General features: G+C 43.9%; 1 protein-coding gene across 1 annotated transcript in view; it reads right to left on the bottom strand.

The window, feature by feature from the left end:
• Window positions 1–3,401: 3,401 nt before the first annotated feature.
• LOC309686322 (poly(rC)-binding protein 3-like) overlaps window positions 3,402–27,701 on the bottom strand; it is a gene marked incomplete at its 3' end in the record, with an annotated part of 136,880 nt that continues 112,580 nt past the window's right edge. Inside the window, exons 8-13 of the mRNA XM_082498950.1 lie at window positions 26,047–26,190; window positions 21,809–21,850; window positions 21,237–21,312; window positions 19,375–19,427; window positions 9,695–9,864; window positions 3,402–3,750 (exon numbers count right to left, since the gene is read on the bottom strand). Of these exons, the coding sequence (XP_082355076.1) occupies window positions 3,402–3,750; window positions 9,695–9,864; window positions 19,375–19,427; window positions 21,237–21,312; window positions 21,809–21,850; window positions 26,047–26,190 (834 nt within the window). The remainder of the gene's footprint in view (window positions 3,751–9,694; window positions 9,865–19,374; window positions 19,428–21,236; window positions 21,313–21,808; window positions 21,851–26,046; window positions 26,191–27,701) is intronic.

The raw sequence follows: 27,701 nt of genomic DNA, 5'->3' as shown, positions 1-27,701 counted from the left end.
GAATGGGAAAATATAAAGGGTCTCACCAATAATGTACTCGGTACCCAAGTTTGGTCTTGTTTTATTTTTCCCAGTACCTGTTCTTAAAATCGGTGTGGGAAAACACGAGAGACACAAACCACATTCTGCCTTTTCTATGCAGTGTGAGAAGTTCTCTGAGATCAACTTCGTTAAAAACCAAATAAGGTTTTGCAGAAATACTGCTTACTCTACTGATTACACGCTCTGGCTCCAGCTGATCATGAACAGACTCATCGTCCCTGACAATGAGCTAATGTACTTTCTAACGTTGCCAGTATTGCACAGTTGTTTTACACTCTTTCCCAATGAGCACTGGGACCTTAAGCGTGATGATAGGAAACCTTTAATCATTAATGAAAACAAGCAATTTGTCTATGATCTTAGTTTGACAATCCATAAAATAGTGTTTCTCAAATGACAAATTAGCAACTCGGTTACAAAGAACAAAGTTTAAACAACACAACAGTTGTATGCACAAAGCTACCACGTCTTTTTTTTTTTTTTTATATCAGGAAAAAAATTTATTTATAAAAATGTCTCATTTAATTTACTGTCGAGTCTCTAGCTGAATACAGTGGTTTAGAACACTACCGGCCCATGCTTTTATACAGATTAGCCAAAGCATGAACATCAATGAAAATTAACCCCCGAAAATAACTTTTCTTTGCGTTATGTTATGAGCCACAACAGTGTTAAAACTGGAACAGTAATGAAAGCAACACAAGGGTTAGGAAGCACAGTTGCTTAAAGAGTAAAGGAAGTATTCTCTTTTGATGTCTCAGAATAATAAGAAAGTTAGAAATGGCAGAAACTCCTCTGTAGATTAGTCCATAGAAAGCATTGTCTCATGGGGCTTTGGAAAAGTCCTGTCTGGTGGCTAATGCACTAGGGCATGATGAGATACATTACAGAGCCCCCAGGCCAGTAACTTCTGAAGACAGCCTAAAATGTAGGAACAAAAATGAGGAAAAGAAAAGGAAAAAAAAAAAAAGGCAAAAAAAAAAGAAAAAAATCTTCTCACTATTAAAAAAATAACACTTGAGTACAACCAGCATAGAACAGTATTTCAATGCAGGCAAGTTTTCTCACACAGAGATTGGTGGTTTGTGGTGTTTTGTTTTTTTTTTTTTTTTTTTTTAAATGTCAGTTACTGAAACAGTTACAATAGTCCAGAACAATTTTACAGCAGTTTTTCTAGAGCTGTTAAATAGCTGAGGTACCTTGACATTATTTCCAGTTTTTCCTTCATTATATACAAACAAACAAAAAAAAGCCCCAAACAAAACAAAACAAAAAAAACCCTAAAAACCAAACAACAAAACCAACCAAAAACCCCGTTTGGATAAGTGCAAACTGTAACAATGGCAGGTCTACAAATGGTTACAGTGACAAAACTTAGTGCAAAGGTACTAAGGTGAAGAGAAGCCCACAGAATACAGAAATGACACAAAATACTGAGAATAGTACTTAGCCCTATACAATAATAATAACACACTTTGAAATACCATGTTTTAAAAAGTATTGCATTTGCATTGTGTTTTTAGTTTATATTAAAATGCACTGGATACAGTTCAATCGTTAAAGCTTTGTGTCCAAGGAGTGCAAAGTGGATGGACATGGCGGGCGGGCTAATGGGATTCTGGATGCGGAAGTGGTGAGGAAAACAATATTGCATTACTGAGTTATGCAACAGAAATTAAAAAGAAGGTGGATGGACAAACAGAAAATGCAGTTAAAAACTAGTTCCAACAGCTAGCAACCAGCCATCACATCACCCAGCTCTCTTCGCTTTGGCTGCAGTTAAGCGTCTGGTTTTAGTTAATCTGAACATTGTTAGGTTCTTGTTAGAGGTGCGTTATCTGTCTGGGCAGCAACCTTTGAATGTCCTTTGATAAGCTCTAGATTTTATTCGTAATTGCAATACCACCCCGTTGCACCAGTAGCGGTGAGTTGAATAGGGGTGTATTCTGTACAAAAAACGAACAAAAAAACGGTCATTTTGCCTGAACAAAACGTATGCTGGAGGGAGGGGTACCGGAATTGCAGCTGTGCACATCTGATTTGTACCTACTATTCGGCACTTAAAGGAATAAGTACTTTGTGGGAATATATAGGAGTAAAACATGGGAGTGCAGAAGGAGGAGCCTGCTCTCCCGAGTTCTTAAAGTTACATTTTTCCAAACCAGAGAAAAATGGTTGTGCCTTTTAAAAGAATAAAGTGGAAAGGTACAGGTGCCTGGTTATTTTTTCCTTGTTGTTTTCCTCTCATTTTAATTTAGCTTTTTTTTTCTCAGCTTCAGCTGTCGTACGCAGGAGTACCGGAGGTGTGGTACTTCACAGCCCCCCCCCGTCTCCCGCTGGCAGCAGGGCTCAAGGTGGGCGAGACGGGAGTCTTCAGGCCCATTGAGAGCAGCAGAATGACCGAGGGGGGGGGGCAGCACTTCACGTGGGATTTCAGGGGCACCAGCAACCATCAGAAGTGCCAGATTTGCCATAGAAATCTCTAGCAATAGAAAAAAAATTAATCAGAGGTGCACATCTGCCACAGAAAATTGTTGGGCTGTTGGAGGGATCCCTTCCAAGGGATGTCTGTGCATTGATACGCCAGGCAGTACTGCAGGAGCAGGACCTGGCTGTCAAATTTTTGGCCTCATTTCTGTTTTTGTTCTTTCTCCCAAGGTCTCTCCTTGCTGGGTTGGGGGCAAACCCTGCTGGGCTGCCAGAGGGCCAGCCCTGCCAGTGGCCCTGACTTTGGGACGGGGAGGAGAGCCCCCAGGATGGTGGAGAAGGCCCCTAGGCTGTCAGGGAAAGCCCATGGGGTGGTGGAGAAAGCCTCGGGGCTGGTGGAGAAAGTCCCCGGGCTTGTGTAGAAAGCCCATGGGCTGGTGGAGAAAGCCTCTGGGCTGGTGGAGAAAGTCCCCGGGCTTGTGTAGAAAGCCCATGGGCTGGTGGAGAAAGCCTCTGGGCTGGTGGAGAAAGTCCCCGGGCTTGTGGAGAAAGCCCATGGGCTGGTGGAGAAAGCCCATGGGCTGGTGGAGAAAGCCTCTGGGCTGGTGGAGAAAGTCCCCGGGCTTGTGTAGAAAGCCCATGGGCTGGTGGGGAAAGCCTCTGGGCTGGTGGAGAAAGCCTCTGGGCTGGTGGAGAAGGCCCCTGGGGTGTCGGGGAAAGCCCCCGGGCTGGCGCCTGCCCACTGTTGGAACTAGTTGTTAGGTGGTGCCCGGGTGTTAGTCGTTATGGAGAGCGGAAGACGACTTGCGTCGGCAACAGTTAACACTAGCAATTTAACAGAAAATAAAAGATGCCGTATTGTTTCCTTGACAACTAGGATCTACCACAGACTCTTGGTAGAGCTGGCAAAGCTTGCATTGTGTCTCATCCCTTCAATATGGAGCAAACTTCTGGCGGTCAGATTTCTTAACCCCGCTCGTCGAAGGAATTTTGGCAGTGTAAGCGGACAAACTCCCCGTGGCCCCCGCGGCGGCCGCGGCATTTAGTGCCAGGAGTGGGACAGTTTTCATGCCAAGCAGACTGGAGACAGGAACGGCATAGTGGGTGGTTGGCAGAGTTGGTAGGGGAGGGGGGGTACTGACGGCAACGGCGGAGGCGGCCGCCAGCACGGCCATGGAGGTGGGGGTGGAGGTAGGGGTGGCAGACTGAGAGAGGTTCATGTTGAGGTCAACAGGGGTCGTGACGGAAGCGGTCTGGGTGCTGACTTTAGCCATCTCTAAGCTGCAAACGAAGAGAGGAAGAGGAACAAACAGGTTGGGAGGGTCCAGCCAGGGTGGTGGGACCGGGAGGAGGAGGAGGAGGAGGAGGAAGGGACGGAGGGAAGACGGGAGGGACAGCGACCACGAAAGGGCAGGATTAGATCGGTGGACGAGGGGGACAGACGAGAGGGAGGGAGAGGGGGAAGGGGGGAGAGAGAGAAAAAAAGGGAAAATGAGGGTCAAAGGAGGAACATGTTATGTGTTAAAGAAGAGAAATAACAAAAGGGTTTCTCATGATTCGATGGGGAAAACATTACTGAGACTCTAAAGTTCTTTCCAAAGGAAAAAAAAAAACAACAAAAAAGAGGTTGGGAGTGGGGGGTTCGCTAGTTCATTTTACATATGGAAAAAGAAATCTAAGGAATGCAGGTAATGGCAAAAAGATGGAAAAAAACGAAACTTAAAAGAAAACTTAAAATAACTATGAAGTTTACTCCCCAGCACTGACATGGTGAATTTTGCTTTCCAAAATTACGGTATTTTTGAAAGGGGGACGCGGGGGGTTTTTGGTAATTTTTTTCAAATTGTCAATTTTGTGACAAATAGTACCCTTCGTCATTTTGCTAGGATGAGAGGAGACTGAGCAATGATTTGCTGCTTCCATCTAAGGCATAAAGTTTTGGTTTGGTGCTTTTGGTTTTTTTTAGAAAGTTAGTTTTTCATTTCATTCACTGTGAGGTCAATGTGCATTTTTCATATAAAACAAACCTGATTAGCCAGTGTGTTTGCTTTGATTTGTACCTTCCCCAGACTTTTTTTTTAATCTTTTTTTTTTTTTTTTTAATCTCAACAAAATACTTATGCAATCTAATTATAAGGAAATTAGTAAAAAAAGAAGACTGAAAAACACCCCGGCTTCCACAGCAGTGGTATCCTTTCTGAGCTTGTGGCAGTGGTTACAGTGAACATAAAAGATCTTACCAGCTGACAGACAAGGTACTACATGGATACAACATACACATTGTCAGACGGACCCCGCCAGCACGAGGACGTTCAGCTTGACCCAACCTCCGAGCCCAAGGCAGTGATGGGCTCTTTGGAGAACGTAGGTATCAAACCACCTTCACTTTAGGCTAACTCAGCCAGGCGAGATGAGTACTTAGGCTTTTCTGTACATTTTTAGACATTAAAGTACAGTAATTCCAAGAACACATTGTTTTTTTCTCACATGAAAAAATGTTTGCCTAGATAAATCCTCCATTTGCCTTTTGTTGCAGTGTGTGCACTGGCTTTTGGGTCAGCAAACAACCTAAATAGTAATTTCAGGATGCATTTGGCATGTGACCAGTTGGGAGGTTGTCCTGGTTTGAGGTAAAACAGGACCAATTTTGTTCAGTAACAGCCTAATGTATAAGTTGGACTATGGGTTAGAAATCTTTGCTCGCTACAGTCATACATGTATTAATTCCACATTTGGGTTTTGTTTCGGGGTTGTGTTTTGGTTCCCCCCCCTCCCCCAAGTAATTACTAACTTGTCAGGCTCCTGAGCTTTCTCCTGAGGTGAGCTGAGGAGCTGCGGCAGCTTCTCCCTCCCATAGTGAAGTGCCAGCGAGCGACCGGGCCTGTGGGGAGGACCCGCTGCTTTCTTACCAAATCCCCTCAGGCCCAGGGAAGTTTCCCAGTGCGGGGCTTGCGCGGGTCCCTGTTGGCACCGGGTGGGCAGGCTGCAGCCAGGCTACAGGGTGGGAGGGGAGGGTGGTCACCCTACTCAGGGCTGGGAAGAGCCTCGCTTTTCCTCACCTTAGGCTTACACACAGTTTTGAGAGTAAGCCCCATGTCTGTTCACGGCCAGAGAAAGGCAATGACCAGATGACCTGCCCACTTTGAGCAAGGGCAAGGATGCAAGCGACCAGCCGGCGCTAAATAGGGGATGGGGATGTTGGACTGATGCTTCCCAAAGCACTGCTGCTGAGGGTGATCCTACGGAATACCCGGAGCGGGTCCAAGCTGGGGAGAGGTGCGTGGAGGGAGAGAAGGAAACACTTGAGGACTGAGCTCCTCTCCTCCCTGCAAAAATAAAGAGGGCTCTTGGAGTATTAACTCCACATTGGGTTTTGCCGGGAAGTTGGAAGGCGCACGGCTTCTCCGAGGGGCTGGGAGGGGAGGAGGGCGAGTGCGTAAAATGCAGACATGTTTGTGGGAGGTAAAGCTTTGGTTTTCCTGCCCTGTTGTGTTTATCTGTCCCCGCGGACGAGCAGCTCAGAATTTTTCTAACCCTTGCAGCAGAGTTGGTCTTTGCAGGTAGCAAAGCATCCTCGTGCTGTTAGCCATGCTACTTGTAATCTACTCACACAGCAGGATTTACATCAAGAATACTGAACCAGTGAATCCAACTCCAGTGTACATCCTTGACTTGGGGTGTAGGAGTTACATGGTGACATTTCAGTAAGTTTCGAAAAACTCAGTTTATAGAGTTGGATTTTTTTTTATATTTCTAACTCAGTATTGTTCTGGGAGGGAGGCATATAGAAAGACAACGCGGGACTGTGTTTCAGTTGCTCCAAATTTGCCTACCTTGCATTTAACAAAAACAAAACAATCCTTAACTGATTTGGGGTGGGTATTTGAGCCTGAGCTTTTTCCTGCACCAGCAGGGACGCTAGATCCCACAGGCTAAAGGCCCGTGTTGGTAGCAGCCACTCTACCTCCCCGGCCCCGGTATACTCGCACAGCTACGAGTAAAGCAATAATTTGCAATGCTTCACATTCATTACTGGTGGTAACGCTTAAGGTGAAAGCACATCAGGTTAGCTATCGGCTGCCCTGTGACAGCGGCCGTTTCCCAAATCAATTGTAGATGCAAGAAAACTGAACGTGAAAGCGGATGAAGCATCTTTCACACAGGATTTCATGGTGCCAATTTTACACTGTCCCTTTGAAGAACTACACTTTATGAATATATACACCAAAGGCCACATCCTGCATTACCCAAAACTGGTGAAAGGAATAAAGCTCGAGTGTGGCTTTGGTGGTCCTGTTGGTTCTGTGAATTAACCTTTCATCAAAACGGTGGTAAAAAATTTCTTCAGGAAACTGCTCTTTAACAAGGAGAAAGTGCTGCTGGCTACAATTCATTTGTAGTCCAAAGTCAAATATTAGACAGGAATCCTAAACTCTGGTTCATTCTTAATAAAAGCTGGAAGACGGAAATGGATAATGAAAATCCAGTTACTACAGCGGAGACCAATTAAGAGACAGAAGATTTTACAGGAAAAAAAGACATTTCTACTGCAAACAAGCAAGGACACGTTCTACTCATACAGAGGTCAGCGCTCGGGTAATCAATACAGAATCAAAACAATACTTCAGAAAGACTTAAATCTCTGTCGATACTGTATCAATGTATTTATACAGCTATAATTTAGAGTATATTATCTACATATTCAACACCAGATTGCAATAAAAGTCTTAAAACAAACAACTTGATAAATTATTCTATAGATGGCAACTTTGGTTGGAGGATAGTTTAAAGATACACACAGTTCTTTTCAGGAATACAGCGGATAGGTTGGGGTTTTTTTTTTGACTTATATCCTATGCTGCTGTGGGACACTGACTTATGCAGAAATACTGGCCCTGGAAACCAAATCCACAAGAATGACACGTATCGTGGGGGAGAGAAGAAAAGAGTCCACCTTACCCTGAATGCTTATATGGCTTTTATTTATTTATTTATTATTATCATTATTATTATTTTGACATACCAGCCTACATCTGGGGCAGCCTGGGTACTGTACTCAGCTCTTCCCCAACGCTGTTCATTTCATGCCAACCTCTTTAAAAGAGAGGGCAGTACTTGTGGCAGGTTTGGGACTGACAAACACTGAAACGGGCTCCCAGAGGGCACAGGCAGCGGCAGCCAAGATCTGCCTCTCAGAAACCTGCCTGAGCACCTAAACCCCAGCTACAGCAGAGCTCCCTCTTGCCTGAAAGTTTCTCAGGTCTTTCTCCGGTGCGCCTGCGAATTCGCACTGCTGCTGTGGTGGCACCTAACTGGACAGGAATTTCTCTTGTGAAAGGAGAAATCTGGAAGAGCGTCACTTTTTAAAATGAAAAAGCCACCTTAATGTCCTACGTTACCTTAGAGCTTAATTTATTATACATTACTTTAAGAGTCTTCATTTACAAATGAAGCCACTTGATCTAAATACAGTTTCAACACATGGTACATAATAATATATGATGGTTTATTGTAGATGATGGTAACAAATGACTTCTATCTAGAGATTCAACAGGAAGAAAATATTTTGTTTCTGGTTTCACAGGGTATAGATAGAGTATCCATGGTATATGACTGCTGAGAAGTTTTCTTCTTTGCAACAGTACGTTAAAAGACCTCATATATATCCCATTCCATCAAAAGAATCATTAAACAGTAATAAACAGAAGTGTGAGAGTTCACAGGCTTTTCTAAAGTGAGTCAAACAGAGGTTTGTTCACTAGAGTTTCTGTCTCTGGTGAGCAGCTCACTGCAACTCCATTAATAAGTGCATTATTTTATTTGCATGCTTTAGCTGTCTTGAAGATCTTAAACTGTTATCTTCTGAGATCCGGATGCATGCCATATGGTGTTTGTGCAACTAAAAATGAAGGGGTCTATTCTCGTCTCGATGTGTGGGGAATCCCTGAACACCAAGAGAAGAACATATCCTTAAGGGTTAAAGGAGGGAACACATTTTTATTTGATTACAGGGCTTACGGAATTGACTTATATTTGCTACAAAGAATATAAATCAAAAGAGCTGTAGGTTGTTATAGGATTCTGGAAACAGCTTATCGCAGGCTTCACGACGCCACCCCTCAATACATCTTTCCCTAGGAAACTACTTTCAAACTGAATTATAAAAAGCAATATTTTTGTTTGCTGTAACGCAGAGCTGCAGAAACATCCTTTTCCTCCATTAAGACATTTACAGCGGCTTGCAGTGGTGCACTGCAGACTCGGGCTGGAGAGGAGGTTGGACCATAGGAGACTGTAGACCTGCTATGACTACAGCTCCTCCCCCCTCCCCCCCATGCAAATCACATACTTTCTACTACCTTAACAGCAAACATAATTAAACACAAAGCTTGATTCGTATCACAGTATTCGGGGGTTAAAAAAGAAAGGGAAAAAAAAAAGGCAATAAAATACATAGATACTCTCCCCCATCCCCGCAATATATTGCCTCCGTCCACCATTTACAAGCAGATCTGTGAGACAGCACTATCTCCACTGCACTTTCTTCTCAGCATAATTGCAAATAAAGGTGGTATCAAGTTTAATATTTTTCTAAATAATCATATCAAAACTGATAGAGACTTAAGCCTTCGCAATGGCTTAGCTAAACAGCCACTGCTTTCATTAATCCTGGCACCGAGAAGTGGAGAGGCAGACAGCTTCACCCTGCCTCGTTAGGGAATGCTTTTTACAAATTTGTGAAGCTGCCTCTGAAAAAATAAATCCCATGCCTCTTTAGCAACCAAATGTCAGTTTAATATCAACTCGGAGTGGCAATTTCCAGTTAGGAAATTAAATCTGTTTTGCAATCTATTTCATTATATTTGCCATTTAGGACAGTAAAATGGGTCTGTGAAAAGTGTTTTCTTCTAAAGAATTCATGATTGTCATTTCATTTAATTTATCCACCTGTATTTTAGGTGGATGCCAATGTGAGTATACAGATTTTTCAGCTTTTGTCATTCAACGTGTACCTGGAATTGCACCACATTAAGCTCCTTTCCATATAAACCAACAGCAAACACAGGTTCTAATGATACAGGCTTTACAAATCATGAGGAATTGAATACTACTATGCAAAACGGACACTGCGAAGCAACTTTCTGGATCTATCCAGGACAGACATTTGCTGGAGAGCAGACAGAGCAATCTTGCAGAAGCATTATCACTTACAAAGCAAACTTACCTTGCATTAATGAGGTACTGTGCTAAGCTGATGTTTGCAGGGGATCCTGTGATTGTAACTTGTCGTTCTGCGGAGCCTTCTGTGGCATTAGCAATCTTGATCTGCGCTCCTGACATCTGCCTGATTTCATTTATCTTACTGCCTTGTCTGCCAATAATGCAGCCTATTAACTGGAGCGGGACAAAGACTGAGATTAGTGCCACAGACACAAGCAAAAACCACTTAACTGCAATTTGTAGTGTTGCTAAAAACACGGTTTATGAAAAGCTCAGTATCAAAACCAAAGATTTTTGCTGTGCTGTTTGGAAGGAATAGCTAGCGCAGCCTATTGGCTCTATGGTCATATGTCTCTAAATCAAGTTTCGCTGCTACGTGCTTATCATCAACTCAATATCGGATTATTTAGCCGCCTTCCGTGGCAGAAAATGACAGCGTGCCGAGGTGCTGATGAATACAAAACCCAGCCCAGCCTGACTTGCCAGTGGCGGCAGCAAGCCAAGAACAGCAGCTGGTAGTCAGGCTGACCCTCCAAAACTGCTGCCGCGCGGCTTTGCACCGGCCCGGTGCCTTTGCTAGTCCTAGACCTCCCTGGGCACATGTAGTCATCTCTTAGCCAGGTCCTGCGCTATTAAAGTCAGTGGGATTTACAGCTCTGTAACTGCAGGCAGAAGCAGGCGTAGGAAGAGATTGAAATCTGTCTGCGTTCCTTTACAGAAACTCACCAAAACTTCTATTTCGTTAATAAAACTGAGCCTGAGGGGGGTATGTGTGTGTGTGTGTCCATCCCTAGACGCCCTCAATTTTTTTTTGGTAAAATCACATTGGTGTTATCTTCAGCTAGCAGTGTTTTAAAGGTTGTTTAAATGCTCTTGGTGGAGTCACGAGCTTTTGGAAGCTGTGTGCAAGACCTCGACAAAGCGTTTAGCAGCACAGGTGGCTGCTGCAGTTGGGGTAAGGGAGTGCAATAGCTGTGCCGGGGTGTTGCTCCTCTGGCACAGGGAGCCCCCCAAGAGCAAGTGGGCACCAAAGCCCGCAGCTGAGGCTGAGATGTTTTGGCTTCTGTAAGGGTGAGGAGGGGGATTCCTGTTTTGTGTTAAGGAAGGATGGGTGCTGAGAAGCTCAGCGATGGCCAGAAGGGGTAGAAAATGGAAACTTTGCTCTACAGGCCTGTTGACACTGGGATGATGTTGTCACTTCCGCAGAAGGGCATCCCAAGATGCAGGGACTGCCTTCCCCTCCCACCCTTCCCGCTGCCTCAGGCCCCGATGTGTCACCCTTTATGGTACTGTAGTACTTGGCATATCTTGCCAGACACAGATTCACATTGTCCAGACATTTTATCAAAAGAAGAACTGCCCCGCCCTCCCCCAACATAATCCTTGCTTCATGCTCAGGGACAAGGAGAAAGCCAAAGAGGGTATCCAGGTAGCCGAAACAGATACCAAGCACAAGAGCAGCACCCACAAGGGGGAAAAATGGCGTTTCAGGAAATGCAGGTGGGGTTTCCTGTCCCGTTCCAACAAGAGGGCCTCGCTGAGCTCCCTGTCCTTATCCCAAGGACCTGCCTTAGTGTGTGACTGCACGTGGCAGTGCAGAGGACCTATGTGAGCTTCACTGTGAGGCCTTTAACCTGTCTCTGTGCACAAAAATGTGCCTGCATACACCAGCTGTTAGCTGCGCAGGGATCCTGAAGCGTCCACTTCCTACGCCTCGGTCTCCCTGGCCTCCACGGTCCACAGGTAGTAATGGTCAAGCAGGAGAGAAGAGCACCCAGAGCACAGTGGCAGCACCAGAGGCAGCCAGTGGCAGGGTTTGGTTTTCATCAGAGTATGCAATCAGTGTGAGGAAAGCAAAGGCAGTCCTACCAGCACTGTACAGCAAAGCTGGCAGCACTAGATCCACTCTCATCTGTTAAAACCTGGTGACAGAATTCCATTCTTTTGTTCCTGTGAATCATTTGCATGCTATACTGTAGCTATAATTTACCCAAATAGGGTCCGAACTGTTCACTACTGCAGAAGCAGAATGGAGCACAGAGCAGGGAAAAACCTTGGGTTGTCTTTACTTGACTGCGAGCCAGAGCTGTTCCTTCAGACAGTGGAGTGGCTTGAAATGGCCAACAGGAGTGGAGGCTGTCAGTATTTCCTTCTGCCACAATCTAATCATTTTTGTGATGATGATCTTGAAGTGACTGGTCAAGAATCCATCTGTTGATAATGATCTTATGAAGCAGTGACCGGGATTTAGGCTCCGTGAAGCAGCTGTTATGGTGCCCGTCATGTCTTCAGATTCCTCCGATATTTCTCACCTGATGTGCAGACCTGAATATGCTTCGGGTTGCTACAATTATTATGTCCAAAGTGTCAACAGGAAAATGTAGAATGCACGTGTTCCCTCAGTCTGTCCAAAGAAGAAGAGGAAATCTGATAAAATTATTTGGGGTAAAAAACATACCGAAATAGACAAAAATATGTTATTTAGAAGAATTTCAAGCAGTCCAGTTCACAGGCATGGTTGTCATTGTGGCATTCAAAGCAGAGGAACAGCGTGGGACTGCTGGTTTTTCAGGCACGTTGTGAGAGTCTTCCATGTCTGGTTCACCACCTCTGAGAAGGCACTTGCTGGGTCACCCAGGAGGCTGCCACTTGTATGTGCAGGGGCTCCTCCAACAAGGTTTGTAACCCAGGTGGGTCGGTACAAAGAATTTGCCATCTCCTAGCCGATTTTGAGTTAGGTAGCAAGGATTCAGTCCAAACCAGTCAAGGCTATTGGTGATGCAAGCATCTGGAAGAGAGGTTCGGTAGCCTTGGGGCTGAAGCTCTCCAAAGTCATCCTTTGTTGCTGTGGCAATGGGCTGCTTGAACATGCTCTTCAAGCCGTGCGTGGCACGACCTGCAGCTCGTGTGGAATACACTTCTCTGTTTGCCATGCAGGGAGGACAGCAGCACCGGGGTGCTTGGGCTCTCTCTGGGGTGCCTTTCCCATTACGTATTACTTATGCTGAAATTTGTGCAGTATGTGAATATTCAAGAGGTTCTGGAAGAAGTTCAAGGGACCGGTTTTCATCTACAAAGCTTTGATCGATCCGGCTATGGACATTTGCTTTTACATCAAAACACCTGCCCTGCCTTTGCTTTGAGATGAGGCCATGACAAATGGCATCCAAACACCTATCCCTTTTCAAGGTGGACCTTTCTACTGCTGTCAGCTGCCCCCCTGTCATTCTGTAGCTGGCCATTGCACGTGATTTGGCAGGCTACGTGTCAGTCACTCCCACAAAAGTCCCTCGCCACAAAAGGAAGCTTCCCCGTACTTTCAAAGTTGCTACCTTGCGTGCGATACTGCCTGTTTCATGGACATGGGTTCACTGCTTTTCTGAGCTCAGTAGTAGGTGGAGTTAGGGAATGTGGAGGGCAGTGAACAGACAGCTGTTTTCAAGGACTTCAGGTGCTGCATGATTTCTGATGCTCACCTGCTTGCTCAACATACAGTGAGCCTTACTCTTACTTACAGAATAAACCAAGAAGAAATTCTCCAGAAAACAAGTGATAAAGCTGGCCCATGTGAGAGAGGAGCCAAACCTACTATAGACTATACCAAGCCCACTATGCACTGTAGTATAATACATATAGTATAAATGTCTATATGTATAATATATAATATATACATACGAACACGCATACATAATACGTGTATGTATATGCACATATATTGTAACTCTCTCCAGACTTGAGCAGAACAGCTCAGATCACACATACACCTAGCCCAGCAGCCTGTCTCTGTGGCAGAAGCACACATTTACCAAAAAAAGGATAAAAACAGTTTCCACTGGTATCCCAGATTTCCACCTAAGGCTTACAGACTACCTGAGCAGCAGTTGGTATCTCTGCCTTTATCATAGACTCATAGAATGGTTTAGATTGGAAGGGATCTTGAAGACCATCTAGTTCCAACCCCCCTGCCATGGGCAGGGACAACTCCCCCTAGACCAGGTTGCTCAAAGCCCCATCCAGACTGGCCTTGAACACCTCCAGGTACGGGGCATCCACAACTTCCCTGGGCAATTTGTTCCAGTGTCTCGCCACCTTCATAGTGAAAAATTTCTTCCTAATATCTAGTCTAAATGCTCAATAGTCCATGTGTCTGACAATTTCTTTTTGAACTCATTTCTCCTGCTGCTGCCCACAAAGGGCCGTAGCAGTGACTTGCGGAGCTTGCTGGTGTGTTGTGTGTAAGTATCATCATCTGTCCGTACACCTCAACATTTCAGCTGACGTCCCCTCCTTCTTGGACTGTGAGCACCAGGAAAAACCTGTTCCCTTTACACTTTCTCTACACGGCTTCCGGTCTGTCTTTCCCTACCTCAGTGTACCTCATTTCTCCTCATGCCAAAAAAAAAACCCGGCCAAGCCAATCCTAAAACATGGACTCTGCCTTTTGCCTTTTTCTAGTTTTACTCGGTCCTTCAGTAAAGTGCTGCTGGTACCAGTGTAAACAGGACTCTCAGAGGGTGGGACTGGAAGGTCTACTGTGATTCCTCCCACCCCAAACTCTTGACGCTGATAGTTTCTCCCAATATGCTATGCCATCTCTGGTTCAGGTCCCTCTCTTCCATTTTTTTTCTTCCTCATAATGCTAAATATATATATATTTTTACCCCATAATGCTAAAGTCAGTGACAGAGCCTAATAAAACAGCTTTCTGATGGGTGTTTCCTACAGGTTTGTTCCTCTGTGTCCCTCACACTGCATTACTTCTGTGCAGCACCGGCAGTGATCAGACTTTTAGTTTTTGCTTTATTATCCGAGTCCAATACTGCAGAGTACTGCTTGTCACCAAAAGTGGCACGGAGCTCACTTTCTTTTTAAATACTGGTAAACAAATCGGATTCCTTTCTTACAATGAATGTAAGTAAGTTCTGGTAAAAAGGGCCAAGGAAGCAGCCTCTGCAACTTGCTATCTGCTGTCCGGAGCAGAGGGGTTGGTCGTCCCTGTCCGCATGTACACACGGTTCTCCTTGGTTGCCTACAGCCAACCCATAGCAAGTCCATTGGCTTTGGCAAAGCCTCTGGACTAGTTGAGCAAGCAGACACTCATCACGAAGGAGACTATTTAATTGCTTTGTGTAAAGATACGGGCTTTCTTAGTTCCGTGTCTGGTTTGGTTTTTTTTTCAGTTAGAAATGCTGGGGCAGAGTACTCTGTAGGGAGAAATAATCTCCTGAGGTATGATTACAGTTCTTTACAGACTTACTGCAGGGCCTGGAAAGAGATGCTTAACTTAAAAACCAATAATAATTAACTTCACTTTTCTTGCCAGGATAATGGGAAATCTGGACTATAATGATTTCATAGGCTCTGCAAGAAGGCATACAGAAAACTGAGAAAATATTTTCAGAAATGAGCCTTCTTATTACTTGTTTTGTAACCCAAATGACTGCAGATCTGTGTGTGTTTCAATTTACTGAGGGTGCAACATCAGTTCCCATCTTATTCCCTAAAATGAGCAGTGGGTGGTTCTGGGGGAAATAACTTCATGTTCAAAAGTACCTTGTTCCACCAAAGGCCTCACTTTGCTTCTGATGGATATTAAGATTGTGAAATCTTTCTACTGATCCTTGACCTCATCTGGTCAGGTCTACTTGAGGAATCAATTGCCACGTTCTTTGATTAAGGAGAGACAAAAATCAGGTCATGTTCAAACATACCAAAAGTGTTAAAAATTGCTTTTTTGATAACACACCTCCTTAAACATGTCCAGTTCACAGAATCTGGTTAATTCTGTATTTTTGCTTTGGGCATTACTTCTCTATTACATGTGAGGCTCTCAGCAGAAAGGTAAATTTATTGAAGTTGAACCCACAGGTCCCTTGCCTTCAGTAGAAGTGCTTTGACTTACACTACTGCAGGACCTTTCCCAGCACGTCTTGTGTGGACTATTAAGTCTTCACCTCACCATTGCTTTTAAACCAGTCTCATACAACCAGAAAGTTTTCTGAGCCAGGGATGGACTTAGCCAGCAGCTTAGTTTTAGAAGAACATGGCATATGTTCTCAGGGCTTTTCTGGAAGAGGGCTGTAGGGAGGGCAAGGTGCACTTTTCCTGTCACCTGTAGGTGGCGGGTGGCCCTGCTGCAAGTCACAGCTAGGGTCAGATGCTGCCCTTATCTTCTCCTTAAGGGCTTGTGCCCATTCCCCCCCCACATGCAGATGACAGATTGGGGATCTGCAAAGATGAGAGTTCAGACCCCTCAGTGACCGCTGGAAGAGGCACTGCCACGCAGACCTCCTTGGAGCATCACGTGGAGCCGACAATGGATCTCACTGTGGGTATCTCCGAGAGCATTTTCCACTTGTGGGTCCCTCTCCGTTGTTTGCAGGGAAGTACTTCTGGCTCCATGGGGAAATAGAGGTAGCTCTTCACTATGTCATTTCCAACTTGGTTGGATTTTCTATGGAGTGTTGACCGGGTTTATAGCTTTCTTAAAATGTTCTGGTGTTTTCTGAGGGGTAAGTTTTTTTCCTGTTAGTTGCCTCTGCCTCTCTCTCCCAAATATATGCAAAATATACATAATTTTTAATAAGACAGATTTTTTGTATTATTGGTTTGTTCATTTAGTCTCAGTGGCCATTTTGGGGGATTGGATCACAAAATCCTAAGACATGTTATCTGTGCCAAACCAGCTACATCCAGGGATATCGTTCCTTCTGTTCCCTTCCCAATCTGCCATAGCTACGCCACCCTATTCTGGGATTTGTGTGAAACATATTGTGTAACTCAGGCAGGAGCAGGAAGCCAGACAAGGTCCCACCAAGAAAAAAAAGGCAAACAAATGCCCCTATAGGAGATTTTGATGAAGAAAAGGAGACACTAGGTAAGGATTAAAGTGACTTCTGAGAGTCACCTGGAGAAATGTGCCCTCTGTACTCTTTCTGAGGATACCCAGAAGTTATAAGAAAACCTAGAAAGGCAAATCTTCTGAATTTACCATTTGGAGAGGAAGCTTGGGCTTTTTACATATGGAAAATAGCTTTCTGTAAAATGCATTTCTTTGTTCTCTGGTATGTTTCTCATTGAACAACAGGTTAGTTGCAATTATCAGCATACTGTATAAAGAAAGCAGCATGTTGTTGCTACACTAATTATTAATAACAGAAAAAAAAATCTGTTACTGCCTTAATGCCAGAGGGAGTGAGGAAAATTTATTTTAATATGAAGCTATGCAAATTGTAAATGGCTATTGATATCTACTTTCTGTAGACGCGGCTCAAGTCTGAGCTCCTTATCCTTTTTATATCTGATTTTGCTCCGTCAGATTCTTATTGAGGCTTTGGCTTTTTGTGCTTATCATTATCTTTTTTTTTAAAACCGTGTAACACACATGCAGACATAGAATCATAGAATGGTTTAGGTTGGAAGGGACCTTGAAAATCATCATATTCCAAACCCCCTGCCATAGACAGGCACTGACTTCTCTGGTAGCTGCAGAGCACGTAGATATGTGCGAGTCTCATGTTCTTCTCATGCGTGCTGGACTTTTGCACACATAAGCATATACGACGAGAAAGCCGCAGGACTCACGCGGCGCAGGGATCCCTGGAGTCGGGGCAGGCAGGGGACTGGCCACGTGCAGCCTTGGGCTGTGCCACAGCCCTGTGCCAGGTCCTACAGCATCCATCGCCTTCAACCAGATATGTAATCACCGTGCCGCACTGACTGCCAGTCTATCAAAGCCGGGACTGGGAGATGCTTACCGGGAAAACGAAGTCAAATTACCAACGCAGGGTTTGCTGCACAACTGCTGTTGCCACTCCTGCTCCGACCTCCCTCTGCACGCAGCATCCGACTGACGGGACGCACACGAAACACGGGCGCTGGTGCCTCTTCTCCCGGCTCCCTCTCCGCCCCGTGTCCCTCCATCTCCCTTCGCCTCCTCATTTCTAGCCAGGAGCGAGCGGCGATGGGGCCGCTGCAGCCCGAGGGCAGCCTGGCGGGGCACAGCCCGGGACACAGGCAGAGCAAACGCCTCCAGGAGACGCACGGGGAAATAGTTTTCCCCCTTGCAAAAGTCCCAAGCCACCCCTGATGCCCGACGGGACACGAGAGCCCTTCCTCCCCTCTGCGCCGGCACTGCAGCACCAGGTCCACACACGCACACATGCACGCAGCACACAGGGGCAGCACTAAGGGCTTTCGGTCCTTTAACGCACACCTTGACACCGTACGAACAACAGAACTCCCTTGCACCGTCTGTGAACGGGCTTTTGCTAAGCCTGACCCCATTTTGGCTTTAGCAACAGCAGCGAGACATGCGCTGCGTAGCCAGATAAAACCTTCTGCTGGAAACAGCGCACGGATGTCAGAGGGTAATGCTGAGCCAGGGCATTTCACACCTCCTAGATGAGAAAGTGATGGTTTTTTTTTAATTTTCTGTTGCGCTACGGGACACAAGGCCAACTCTCTCCCTCTCTTTCTCTGCTATGGACCCTGAAAGGAGTGAAGTCAGAAGAGTGACCTTGGATTTTTATCACTGAGGGCAAGAACATCATCTGCCTGAAAGTGAGATTAAAATACTTGCACTGTAAGGATAAACATGGTGCTCCCATAAAATCCTCCACATACAATAAATTGGGTTATAAAGCAGGTACTGACAAATCAGCAGGACATCTTTTAAGCAACAGAAAGCTTATGAAATCACAGCACTCATAAAAGATTTACCTTCGCTTCTTTGTTATTCTGTATTTTTTTCTTACTGTAAATCATTGCCACTGAGTTTAATAGGGTTTACACAATATTGTAAGTATCTCTTAAGTAATATAATTGCTATTTGTGATGCCACTCATGCTTGAAAGCTTTTTTTTTTACTGGAGGGGAAATCTTCCATTTTCCGAGCGACTCATTTGTAATGAAAAATAAAAAAAAACAAACATTTGCAATGGAAGTGAATAAAACAGGAAGGCATTTTTATATGACACGCAGCATATCAGTTGGGCATTTTGAGTAGCTGTTTTAAGATTCAGCACCATATTGCTCATGGAGACTGGGTCTGTCAATCACAGCCAGTCCAGAGTTCCTGGAGCAGGAATGTTTTTAGCCCTCGTTTTTCAAATAAACCCTTACATTGCACTTTTACATAACTGAAGTAGCTTTTGTGCTCGGAAAAAAATGCAGTCTTGGATAAGTATGGGTGCAGCGGAGACCAGCAAGGCACCAGCCGTTGCAGTGCAGGTTCTCCACCCTCATGGCAGGGAGGACGCCAGCCCAACACACAGCAGATGGGGCTGCATGCTTCCCTCCCCCTTTAACCCTTCTGCTGAGACCACCCCTGCTAGTGCCACCCGAGAGACGAATCTCAATTACTCATCTAAGTCCACTGTAAGCAGCAGGCACCCAGGCTTTAACGAAGCCGGTGAAGCACCGCGGCACCGGCGTGCAACTAAGCCAGCAACGCTGGAGATCTGACATGAGAGGGGACAGTCACTTCTGCTGCTTCTGCCCAGCATTTCAAGAGCCCCTAATCAGCATTTCAAGAGCCCCTAATACCCCCTCCCCACCAGACTCAATGTCGTACAGTTTATTCTGGGGACGAGTGTTTACAAATCAGCCAAAGATGAGAGGTTTCCCCTCCGGTGGCAGAGGAGCGAGAGAAGAGAAAGTGATACTGACTATTGGTCCACTTACATCATTGGGAATAGTAAGTTCATGGGAACTGGTTGGAGTAGTGGCATCCAGTCCTATTCAGGGGACAGAGGGAAAATGTTACGCCAGTTGTTTGCAAGAAGGGCAAGACATAACAAATGATATTTTAAAGAAGGAAACATACAGAAAGAAGGAAAGAAAAGAAAAAAGAAGAGAGGAGCAAAGGAAAACAGAGAACCGCTAGCGAAACAGAAAAGAAAGCAAGAGATGCAAAACTCAGAGGGCTGGACTAGTTTTAAATGAGTCTTATTTTAATTAACCTTTAACCCACCAAAGCAACAAATGTCACATGAGATTCCACAAGGTCATAAAAAGCTTCTAGAAAATGAAGGGTTTCCCCTAAAAATAGTCTCTGAAGTTTGTTCTAAACACATCAATTGAGGAGTTAACAGATGGCTGAAATTTGACCTGTCTACCAAGAGTTCTAGAATACAGAAAACGAAAGTGGAATTCAAACGAACAATTAGCAGAATAAAATACATAGATATGAAAAAGAAAAATTAATAAATTAAAATAAGGATGAGGAAATTAACCTAGGAAAATTTGGAAATTATATGTGGGATTAGTTGCTGAAGATGCGTTGGGAAGGGTAATTTTTGAAGGGAAATGTACAAAATACTCTAAGCTGCATACATTTGTTTGTAAATTGGGTGGACAAAAGGAAAATGCTCAGGAAAAATGGAATTACTGCTCTAACACACAGTAACATTACAGAAACGTACATCTCAAATATAACTGGGAAAAGATTAAGGAGCAGCATGTTAATGACAAGAATAAGGAAAATATAAAGCTAGGAAAGGCAATTTAGTATTACTTGTAGATATTTTATCAGATACATCATGAAGAAACAAAAGTATATTTTGGATGTATTTTCTCTTCCTCTCCTTTTCTCTTTTTTGGATGTTTATTATTATCTGTAGGCATTCCAAAAATACTCATTTCCAGCTAGAAAAGATGGAAAAGAAATACTCTTACAAAAAAGTGACTCACCTACATTTTACATTCAATTAAGAGTTGCATATGCTTATTTTACATTGAATATAAAATAATCAAGTTGCTCACTGAATTTGATGTATGTGATAAAATGTTATTTGCCATACAAAGCATGTACCAGTACACATGTACTTCTGTTTCGTGACGTTTTTAGATGCCAAGCACGTATGTAGTGAAGTACAGTAAAAATGATTTATTGCAGGGTTAACTGACTTCTCACTCGTGAATCAAGAATTCAGCTTTAATACATATGGATCAAATTTGCAGTCCTTAATTTAACTAAATTTCCATTGCATTTTGTAGCTATAGCTGCGTAGCCAGTAGGAAGAGAGGCACTTGTCCCAGCAGTGATGATTGCAGATGCTCTTAAGGCATTTGGCTCTAACAGGGATTTGAGTTTCAGCGTGCCGTAATTTCTTTAATCGGTATTTCTGTACCACAATTATATACTGTTTTTCCTATGTTTGCTTCTTTCTGAACCATGTTACCAAACTGGAAATTTGACAAGATGCACGCCCAAGTACCTCACTTGGGACCAACTGTTACATACTGTATGGTCCATAATAACTTTACAAGGACTGAACAAAAGAAACTCAGGGCTTTTAGCCAACGGCACAAATGAAGCAGTTTTGACTAAATAAATGTAACAAACAAAGCACGTTTTAGTAACGATGAAAGGAACTGTAACAGAGGCGTGGGGTGGGGGAGGGAAGGGGGAAGAACAGAGATTAATGTGTAAAAACAAAAGGATCGCTGGTCATTGACCACATTTATTATTAAAATGATGTAATGACCACGGGAAACAAAGCTGTTAAGAAGAAGGACATCCCCAGGGGGTCATGGGTACGTACCAGGGAAACCAGGGGTGGTCTGCCCAAGGGGAGTAAAGGGGGGATGCTGCATAGCCAACTGGTGAAGCTTGGTCAACTGCAGGGCAGGATGGGAAATTAGAACTAACCAATCAAATGGAATTATTTCAGAGCAGAGAAACCATCTTACATGTTCTAAAACTGGATTAATTAAAATTATACTGAAAAAAAAAGGCTAATCATTCATTCTAATCTACCATAGAGAAAAAAAAAACAAACCAAACTGGTTATAAATGACATCTCTACTGTTATTACGTGTAATGGCTATTGTTAATATTAACTAATTACTGTAGAATTACATATTAAAAGAACTCAAATATATCACATGCAAAAAAAAGACCAAGATAAGAGTCATTTGTTCCTGGGCCACTGTACTTTCCAGCAATTATTACACAAGAGATGCAACTGAGCTAACACTTGGCTCTACAGTGTGTTGTTCAGGAAAGGTGTCCTTAGGCCACGTCTTTATTGCTAACTGTAGAAAGCAAATGTTGCCCAGAACAAATAAGCGGGAGAGGAAGAAAAAGGGAGTAATTTACATGCGCAGGACTCACGTCTGGATGAGGGATGGCGTACTGCCCCTGAATCGTGAACGCCTGAAAACAAGAAGCAGAGTTAAGACACGGGTCAGTCAGGTGGGACAAGCAGCGTTCCTGTTCTCACCAGAAAAGTTCCTCCTGGCTCCCCAAGCGAATGCCATCCCCATCACACTTTCAACACTGAGCAAAGCTTAATTGTCTTGTGCTGCTTGATAATGCTTGGCATGGGACAGGAAGATCTTCGTCGGGCTGCACGTGCACCCCTTGCAAGCAGAGAATGCCAACTGCCACTGCCTGAGCTTTGGTGACCCTGGTCCTTAGGACCTCTCTGCAGCCCAGCTCTGCCTGCTGGGAGCAGAGCTGGAGACACCACGGGGGTTGAGGAGCATGGGGGGTGGCTCCTTCCCCTCCCTGCTGCTCCATCCACCCAGTGCCATCGATGCACGCAGGGAGATGCTGATGCTGGGGGCAGCAAGGATGAGACATACCTGCCTGGGGGGTGTCCTGCCCTGACATCCATCTCCTGACTGCCATGTGCAGCTCTTCCGGCTACTGACAGTCACAGATGCTAACTGCCAGAAAACGTGTGCCCTGGTCCACCCCACGGGGCTCGTGCCGCAGGCTGCTGTGCCAGCGGGTACGCAAGCACGTGTGCTGGGTTGGCAACCTGTCCTGCAGTGCCTGGGCATGGGGCCAGGATGCCAGTCTGGAGACAGCAGCACGAGGGAGATCCTCAGCATGGCAGTCTTGTCTTCCACAAAGGGTCAAATATCCCCTCCCAAAATCCAGCCTCTCTGCACCACAAGAGCAGTGGAAGGAGGGATATGGTGGCAGGCCTGGCACCAGTTAGCACAGCCCTTCGTCTCTCCTGCCGGCCCTATTCAACTCTCCATAGTGGCCTACAAAGAAAAAACTATAGAGAGTTTATAATTTTCTATTATATCCTGTGGGCTTTTTCTGAAAGGAATGGCATGTCAGAAAAATTTTAATGTGCTTGTGCTTAGACAGGCAGGAAAGCAGACGGACAAATTACAACATATAAATATTTGTAGTGGGAGAATTATAAACAGGAACAGAGCTAATGAGCTTAGTTTGCAAAATGCTTATTTGACAAAAGGCCTCTTAGAAAGTAGTGAATCCCCTGCAAACGATGAAACAATTCATTTAATGGAGTTTGGATATTAAAACCTTTAATGCCTCAACTGCTTAATGCACATTTCTGCAGCAGAACTTCCCTTCCAGAAAAGAAACATTTCATTTAGTTTTTAAATTAGTTATAAAGCAAGGCCGCTATCCGGCAAACATTACGCACATGAACAGTTTTCAGGCAGACGTGTGTGTGACTGGGCTCAATGGGATCACCATGGGCATACATACTCATGTGCATCTACAAGGGATGGCCATTATAGACCGTTTATAAATGGCAAGAAAAGGTTCCAGTTCACCAAAACAGGAGATCGCTGCTGTCAGTGGCTCTTAAGCAAGCACATATTCAAGCAAGCAAAGCATGTGTTTAAGCGTTTTACCAAATGAGGACAACTTTAAGCCAACCTTATGCTGCTCTGCTGAGTGGAGGCCCTGTGCATAGCTAAGCACAGGAGCAGCCTCAGGGAGGTTACAGCTGGAAATGGCTCTGGGCTGGAGCTTAGGTCCATGAGCGAACAGTGGGTTTGGAAACCAAGCTTTGGTCTCTGAGCCCCTATGCTGGATCACAAGTGTTCTTTCTGGTCTTGGCTTTACTTCAAATCCAGCTGAGAGAACATCATTCACGTGGGCGCTTCCCAAGCAGTGGTTAGGAAACCAGAAAGAAACTATTGCAAAAAATTACCAGTGAACCTAACAGAAGTCACCCCTTTTCTCAACACTCCGCTCCCTCATACTTTCACGTATACATATGAGGAAGCAGACAAACTACAGAAATAAGAAAAATAATGAACATTCAGAGCTCAGACTAGCTTTTATTTGGTTGTCAATGAAAACTGTCAAAGCAGCATGGACAAGATGGGTCTTGAATTGTCTTTCCCAGTAAAAAAAAAAAAAAAAAGCTCTTCACTTCTTAGGCTCCCCAAAGGTCATTTAATTGATTTTGGTTGAGAAAAACTGTCTTTGACTGCATTACCCCTTGGCAGAGAAACTGTGCCCTTCCGTGGCTGAGGTATGCCAAGGACAAGCCTGGTAGAGGCTACTGAGACATCTGTACTTTAACGTTTCACTATGGACATGAGCTACGGGTCTGCTTCCATCAAAGTCAAAGGCAACTTTCCTACTGACATACTGACATTAGTAACAGCAGGAACGACCTGGTCTACAAATCCTCCTCAATTTAAACCATAAAACTGCTATGAGACATAAAGCAAAGCTGTACCCTGTGAATACAGCGATGTAGCACAGTGGATAGAAATTTCCAATTTGTTTCCATCAGGTAGAAGTGCTGGATTTATTATTTTTTTTTAACAACTGCATATGCTAAATATTGGTAGAGCAGGGCAGGACTGTGTTCAACTTCCTTTTAGTTCCGTCACACAATGCAGTATCAAAGAAGCACAAGAGAATTAAAAACAACACTTAAAGCAGAAGAACCCCAGCTTGTTAAGGAGAACTAGAAATTTTATTTTGCTAGTGTTGTTTGATGTGAAAGCATTAAAAACCTTTCAAGATAGCCATGGTGTAATTTAGAATGGAAAAATAACTTCTGATAGCGTAGCCAAAAGGTTGGGTGGAATTAACACTGTTGATAGAATTTTATTTTCAGAATTAATTTCCACTTCTGAAACCTGGTTAAAGTCTCCTTCCATATGGACTCCCAAACACTCCTTACGCATTTTCTTAAAAAGTTTTCTTAGGCAGAGACTAAATTCAAAGCACACAGAAAGTGTCTGTCTCTTACACTCTCACATCAACGAGGTTGCATTAGAAAAGTGAGAACAGTTTTTAAACTGATAAAACTGAAGATGTCAAGAGCTATTAGACCTTAAAATAGGACACTTTCAATTATTTATACAAACCGCTCAGAGCACTCTAGCAAACAGATTCAATATTTTTGAGTAATCATGTACAGAGACAGTCTTTGAAGGCAGTGGCAATTACAATACCGGTAACACAGGCTGCTGCATACATACACACATATGTCTTAAAGGAAAGCACTGCAGTGTAAACTTAATATATATATATGGAGTAAATGATTCTGAACTTTCAGTCATCGACCAATTTCTGGAAAATTATTTTAAATTTCAATTCAGCTTTGGTTACTAAGGAAGCAGATTTCTTATTTTGACAACAACTGAGAGTGGTAAGCTTGAACACTAGGAATTGGAAGCTACTACAACCAGATTATGAAAATCTGGGTAAACATCACAATGTATCATTACAAAGTAGAAGGTAAAAGGTAAACTCAGAGACAAACATTCAGAGAAAGCTCATTACAAGGGCCTGTGAGAAGCAATGGCGCTTTGCTGTATGCTTGAGATGTGCAGGAGCTTCCTTACAAACCGGCAAAACTTACTAAAACTGCATTCCTGCCGCAACAGATGGTGGCAGAGAAAATTCCCACCGTGTCTTAGCGGCACGTTGCAGACCCATTTCAGAGCGTTATCAAAAGACGAGGAAGAGCCACGTTGTGCACAGGGTGTTAAAGGCAGATTAGAACCCTGACTGATAAAGCTTAAGATGAAGGGGGAATTGTCAAAATGACACTTTATAAAAAAGAAACAAGAAAGCCTTGGCTGTTGCACGCCATGGCTAGGAAGCTCTGCGCTTGCACGTCGGCAGTTCCTGTAACCTCAGAAGCCCATTGCTACTTGGTCCTGAGGGACTATAAGCAGCAGAAATTACGTGTGTGTAAATTTTTACTGCAGAATGCACTATTTGGTCCTAAAAAATATGAAAACTCTGAAAGAAAATGTATGCTTTTCATGAGCAGAGACATCCTGCTGTCTGGTCATCTCTGAAAAGTTGACAAAACTGCTTATACTGCTAGTGGAGCTGCAAGTTAAGACTGAAAAAACCAACCCCTACAATAAGCAGTTTTGTCCCACTCAGGAAGCATCTGATTTTAACACCTCTCATTTTGCAGAAGGGCAAACTTTCCTTAATTAGAGAATTTAATTTTAAATCTTGGTAAAATACCAGTCATCGCAATTTTGTGTCGAGTTTGCAATGCAGCGCTCTCCTTTCCTGCGAACTGTAAGCACACAGAGTAGACAAAGCACGTCAATACTATACCAGGCAAAAAAGAGTAAATGTTGAAAACTAACAGGCGCTGGCTGAGGTTGGGCCAAGACGGTGTGGTTTCCAGCTGAAGCCAAAATGGTGTCTGCTCTTACCTGGCCACCTGCAAAAATGATAGGTGCAGAGGCAGGTTTGGGACGGTAGGGGATGGTGGCACCTTTGGGTGGGGACTGCAGACAAAAACACAAAGCGATCAAAATGCAGAATGAAGCAGAACTAGTATTAAAAAATAAAATAAAATAAAATCACTCCTTATCTCGGTCACCTCAGGCAACAGGGCGTGCAGCTAACCCAGCCCACCCCACCCCACCCTGCCCTCCACCCCAGCAGCCCAAAAGCTGCAACCAGAGGCCGGTTGAGTGGGCTTCAAGGGGAAGAGCTGAGGTCCCAACTGCACAGCCGAAAAGGGCGGTGCTGGCACTCGTGGCTTCAATGCCGCCATCGTCGGATGAAGCTGTGAAGCTTCATTCAGCATATCAAGGCATTTCAGGAAACATGGGCACAATTTTGAAATTTGTTAATGTTTTGGAAGAATCCAGCCTGTGGTCTTGCTTTGTTAACCCAGAGCACACCTCCTGCTCATCGATCTTTCCTACACTGCTACACATCAAGGTTTCTTGTTTTACCAACTCAATTAAGTCTGCTGTTTAATTGCAAATGACCAGCCTGATCCTGCCTTTCATCTGACTGAGCTGGAATGCATGGAAGGGAGTTTGTTCCCTGTAGCCCAAGGTAAGGACCCCACAGGAAAAGCCCTGACTGAGGCTAACTTTCTCCTCGTAAATAAAGCACTGCCATTGACTAATATCATATAATTAGTCATTTCATGTCAATGAAAGTGTTTGTTGCCAAATTAAATATATGCTGCAAATTAGAGCACATTCATTTTCTGAGTTATTTAAATGTTTGAAGAAGCAAACTGTAGTTAAGCCAGTGTCGTCTTAGTGCCGCTTGCGATTTGACTTATGTCAAAATTAAATACTTATAATGTCTAAAGTAGTTATTTAAAAAGTGGCTCTACCTGTGGGAAAATAGGACTGTGTCTCTCTGATTTTGAGACGTGGCTTCCCTCTTCTTTAGCTTCTAACTATTTATTTCATGAATGTCACTTGCATAATAAACTATACACTGAATTCACAGAGCTGATAACTATTGCTGTCACATACTCCACCTCTAACAAACTAAAATTATTTTTTAATATTTTCTTTCTGTTCTCTTGCATTTTTATAAAGAAATTCCTTCCTCACAGTAGTTAAAAAAATGAAGCAGGTCACTTTTCCCCAGTAAAACACTAGGGATTTATTAATTTTGATGTTTTTATTCGCATTAGGGTGTATGACATTTTGATGCAAAGGTTGTGTGTCATTTTGATCCATTGCACGCTTCTGAGGAGCCAATAGCCATAGTGCTGTCTAAACGCTCCGCTGTTTCTCCCCTTTTTAAAGAATAACAGAACAGTAGGGTGTCAGAGATCATAATGACACAGCCCTTCACTAGACTTAGGTAAAAAAACCAAACCAAACAAAAAAACCACAGAAAATTTTCCAGCAGAAAATGTGATAAAAGCAGAGACGTTTCATGTTCCTTTTCAAAAATTATGGTTACTTTGTCAAATTATTTCATTTTGATTTGCTGAAGTTTTGGGGTTTTGTTGTTGTTTTTTTTTTTGTTTGTTTGTTTT

The sequence above is a fragment of the Vanellus vanellus genome, assembly GCF_965231255.1.
Source record: "Vanellus vanellus genome assembly, chromosome: 2".
Classification (NCBI taxonomy): domain Eukaryota; kingdom Metazoa; phylum Chordata; class Aves; order Charadriiformes; family Charadriidae; genus Vanellus; species Vanellus vanellus.
The sequence above is the reverse complement of the archived record's forward strand: the minus strand, read 5'-3'. Positions and strand labels throughout refer to the sequence as shown.